Raw genomic sequence first — 5119 nt, 5'->3', positions numbered from 1 at the left:
AGTGAGACTTTTCAGGAGACTGATGAGGGAGTTATTGCTAGATCTAGGGACAGCTACATATTCAGAGAAGCTCAGTTGCCTCCATCTTTCGTGGGACACCTCTGTTTCTGTATCTATTAGCCAAGAGATTTGGTTTCTATGCAATGTAGATGCTGCCTATGATTTCTAAGAAGGAGATTATGTTTCTAGCAGGGCATAGACCATAATTTTTCCTATTCCAGTGATCCTTCCAGTACACCCACACTTTGCAAATTTGCTTCTTCAGCCATGCATGAACCAGGGAAAACCCGTTTGAAATCCTGGTTTGAACTATACTTGCCCCTTCTTTACAAAACTGAGTAAGGGGAAATAGACATAGAAAACAAAAGAAACACAAGCCGAGCTGAGAGTAAGGAAGACTTTGTACCTGATAGACCATTATATTAACAGTGTCTTCTTTTTTCTGCTCTGGAGGTCCTTGACTCTGCAATAGAATTCGTACTGTTTCTTCCATCCTAAAGGGCGGGAAGAAATGAAGAATTTCTTTAAAGACCTAGTAACATGAGTCTGAAATAATTCTTTAGTGTTTATTTCCAAAGCTTTAACCCTACGGTCCCTTGTCTCTCCTTCATTCCCCATATTAAGAATATACCTTAAAGTCCTTTCAGATCACTCTTTGGCATGTTTTTGGGCTCTCTCTTACTTTACTATTTGATTCCCTATTCATGGTGTCCTAGATCTATCTGTACTCATGCAAACAGCTCTCAATAGCCTCCTTCATTTACAATTACTCCTTTTGATGAGGGTAAGTTGAAAAGTATTGTTACTAGGGTTCCAGTTCAGACATACACAGATTTACTCCAAAATGTATTTAACTTCTCTGTAATGAGAGGTTGGCTACAGACAAGTTCTCTCAGTAACACACATGACAGACAGGTCAGCTCAGAATATTTTGGTCATATATATTTTTATTTTATTTTCTAATCTCAAAGGGGTAAACTTGCTAGATTTTCTTAAAGAACACAAGACAATCACACTGGCTTATTATGAGGAAGTTTAAAGAAAATGGGAACTGTACTGGTAAGAAAACAGCCAGAAAAGTTGCACCAAGCATTTTTTTTTTCATCACAACAATGTACCTGTTCATTATTCTAGTGTAGCAAGGGCTGTTTTATGAGAATTTTATTAGGAAATCTTACGTCATCCACCCTACAACCTTGATTTTGCCCCTAAACTTTTTGTTCCCTAAACTCAAACAACATTTAAAGGGAGCACAGTTTTGAATCCCTTGAGGAAACTCAAACTGCTGTTTGACTTGGTGAAATTAGAAGAGCACAGAATTCATCAGGGAAGGGTTAGAGAGATGGGAATGCTCTTCTCAGAAGTGTACACACCTAGATGAACGAGATGTAAAAAACAATAACTTCATATTTTGGTATTTTTATTTAATCAATGTTGCCATGATTTTATAGCAATACTTTTTAATTACCCTTATACTTCGACATAATTTCATTATATTAATCATTCCAAAACATCACTTTTGATTTTTTTAAATTACTTTTGAAAGTTGACAAAAATTACATGAACACATTCTCTGTACTCATAAACTTCCATGTCTTTCTAGCATGGTCTTTTCATGTCAGTACATAAAGATTTCCTTCATTCTTTCAACTGCTGCCCAGCATTCCATGGTGTAAACCCACAGTTAGATATTTAAACCTTTCTCTACTGAAGGGAAATTTAAATCATTTCAATTTTTTTGCTATTTCAAACAATCAACATCTTTGTACATTGTATACATTTATGAGTATGTTACAACATGTATCTTATATAATCTTGCTTTACTTTTAATACAAACACCCAGTGGTTTCCCATCCCAAAAGTAAAGAGCAATACAAGCACTCATTTCCATATCTAGATATTTGCTCATACTGTTACGACTTCTTGGAATATCAACTCCCTTTCATCTTCCCATTCTTCAAGTATCTTTCAAAGTCTACCTCAGGTTTCACCTTCCCACATCCTAAGACACCTGACTGGTCCCCTACGTCTTTGAATACTTACCGTCATTATACTTTACATCATCCAGCTACTTAAACATCTCTCACCTTCCTGTGCAAATATGTTATATATGTATGTCATGTCTTCTTAATTAAACGACATTTTCAATCAGACCATGTCATATACTACTTACGTATCTACCACAGTTATGGATAATGTAAGTGTTCACTGGACACTGGTACATGAATCGTCTGTTAATTTATTTGAAAAAGTATTATGAACTTATTCTGGGTCAGATATTCACCATGTATACTCTGATGGTGTTGGAATGACCTTGTCTTTGGGTCCACCCCTTAGGATTCATTGGCCAGACTCTGGGGAGCAGATGCCCTAAATGAAATGCATAGAACACAAGGCTCTCTCATCCAGAACCCAAGTTCGTTGCCTCTTCCATTTCCATTCTGAATCCTGTAGTTTAATGACTCAGTATAATACAAATCTAAGAAAATTGTGAAAGAATGGAGACTGATTCAGCTTTTTCCTCTGATAAGGGCTGCTAGTTTTGTTACTTAAGGACCCCAGAAGTCCTGTGGATCGCCTTTAAGTGGCAAGACCATTTCAGTGGCCAGGGTAGTCCTTCTCTAATGTGGGATCGTGACTTAGTGACAGAGTAAAGAAATTGCAGGTGAACTGAAGCTGTCTAAGTCTGCCTTCATAGAGGATGGCACCAGGACCTATGCTGACTTCAGGTAGTATGAGTGTCAAACAAGCCACCTCCTCTTCAGACTGACATCCTGGAGAGCAGAGGGTGCCCCCTACACATTTCGCAAAGCTTGTGTTATTCATGGCAAGATCTCAAACTTAAATACTTTTAAGAGTTTAACTTGACACGGTAATCTCTTATCTATTAGTCATTATAATGTCATATAACAAATACCATTCTGTCTATTTGGTAAGTGAGAAAGTCAAGGGATAGAGAGGTTAAGTGTCTTACTTAAGGGATCATGGTTAGTTGGATGATAAGTTAGGATTAACCTTTTTACAGACTGTAAAAATAACAGCCTCTCTCAGCTAGACCTTACTTACATTCAGGGAGATTTATTTTAAATAAGTGTTCTAATGTCTGACTAACTAGGAGTTAGCTTGAGCCCTACTATGGCGCTCTAGGATAAGCACTAAGCTAGTAACTTCAAGGTTGGCCGTTCGAACCTATGAGCCATTCTAGGAAACACTACACAGGGTCACTATGAGTTGGTATCAAATCAATGGCATACAATAACAAGGGTTAGCTTGGTGGGTATCTACTGAAAGCGATGTAAGGTTTCTGGCCTGGGAAAAACATATATACTGATGGAGACAAACTACGCCTATGTCAGAAAATAGATGAGAAATTACAAATTCAGAAATAAGAAGTGATCAGAGCCACTTTCGAGTTCTCTATTGTATTTTATATAAAGAGAGATAATTTCTTGAGTGGTACTAGAATTTCCATGATGTTCCTCAGAATCCATTATAAACAGGAAAAGTACTGATAATGGTGAACAGCTAACGTTTGTTTCTGAAGTATTAGTCTACTTTCTCCCCACCTTACAACAGAAGCCAAAGGTCTTTCTTACTTCAGCCCTTATTATTTTACTCACTAATAAACATCTGGCTGAGACATCGCCCAGTAGTTAGAACTCTGTTAAAGTAAAATCTTGTCTTTTTCTTTTCTTTCACTAAGTTAAAACACAATTCTGTCTCAGCACGTATCTTGCTGAATGATCTCTTCTGTGCAATTAGAGAAATCCTAAAGGTTCTATGTGCACGATGCTGGATCAAAAAGAAAAACATCTTTTCATCTTCCCCCATCCTTCTTTGCTTTATACTTTGAAAAAAAGGAAAAAGAGGGGGTGGACAGGAAGTTATTCCATTGGAGTCTCAAGCAGGCCCAGCACTCTCTGAAATCCTGTGAACAATTTTCTGGCACTACTTGATGACTAATTAAAACCAATTACATTTTCAACCTGCAGCTTGGAACAGAATTATGGGACCATCCCAACCCTTGGTAAAAAATTAAGCTGTCTTATCTTTGCATAACCTAAATGAATCTGGTCACAGCAAAAATGTCTTGAACCTGACAAGAATATACCATTATTTAATCCCAGATGACATCTTTTAAAAACATTTTCATTTAGCAAACTTCACTATTTATTTTACCAAAATTCAAAGACAGTGAAACTTCATCCGGTGGCGGGTGATACCCAATGCCATTTTCTTCCATTTTATTATTTTGCTAGCTGATGTATGAAGGCTTGCATTACCAATCTGAACAAAGAACAGCTCTACCGTCTGTTTCTCAAATGTGACTAAACATAAGCCAATTCCTCCTTGTAGTGTAGGCATGGGTAGGGCTGTTATTTTTGTTGTTGTTGATTGTTCTCTGTTCTTTGATAAGTGACTGATTGGTGTAATTTATCTTTACACACGGATTATAATCAATGTCGTCTAATTTGTTTGGCCACAACCCCTCAAGATAAAATAGTTATTCCCCTAAATACTGGTCAAATAGCTGTCATAACTAAAAATAAACAATCCACAAGTATAGTTGTTGTTGTTGTTGTTAAATGTCAACAGTCAGCTGTAACTCATGCAACCCTTAAGGATTTCCAAGGAACCACTAGTGGGTTTGAACTGCCAAGCTTGCAGTTCAAACTGACCTTGCAGTCCAGTGCTTATCTTATAGCATCACACAACAATTATGGGCTGCTAACCTCAAGGTCGGCAGCTCAATACCACAAGCTGTTCCGCAGGAGAAAGATGAGCCTTTCTGAACCTATAAAGATTTACAGCCTCGGAAAACCTATACAGGGTCTTTAGAAGTCATAACCGACTCCATGGCACACACTACCACCACCACCAGTATAAAATAAGTTAGAACTGTATCAGGTGAACTATTTAAAACACACACAAAGAAAACTTTTTAAATCTCAGGACAATCAGAGAAAAGGAACATAATACGTCTACAAACAGTATGCTTCCGGTAACAGGAGTTAAGACAGGAAATTACTTATTTTATTAGAAACAGATTCCATTTTATGATACACTTATCATTTGAACAATAAATTCTAGTATTCCTTCTGGTGGCAGTTAAGGATAT

At 37.2% G+C, this 5119-nt stretch overlaps 1 protein-coding gene across 1 annotated transcript in view; it reads right to left on the bottom strand.

Moving 5' to 3' along the window:
- Positions 1–5119, bottom strand: part of NCKAP5 (NCK-associated protein 5) — an 851304-nt gene that overhangs the window by 392941 nt on the left and 453244 nt on the right. Inside the window, exon 4 of the mRNA XM_006834602.1 lies at positions 407–494. Coding sequence (XP_006834665.1) covers positions 407–494 — 88 coding nt within the window. The remainder of the gene's footprint in view (positions 1–406; positions 495–5119) is intronic.

This window comes from Chrysochloris asiatica, unplaced genomic scaffold (genome assembly GCF_000296735.1).
Source record: "Chrysochloris asiatica unplaced genomic scaffold, ChrAsi1.0 scaffold00012, whole genome shotgun sequence".
Classification (NCBI taxonomy): Eukaryota; Metazoa; Chordata; class Mammalia; order Afrosoricida; family Chrysochloridae; genus Chrysochloris; species Chrysochloris asiatica.
Note: the sequence above shows the minus strand (reverse complement) of the source record. Positions and strands in the feature narration are given on the sequence as shown.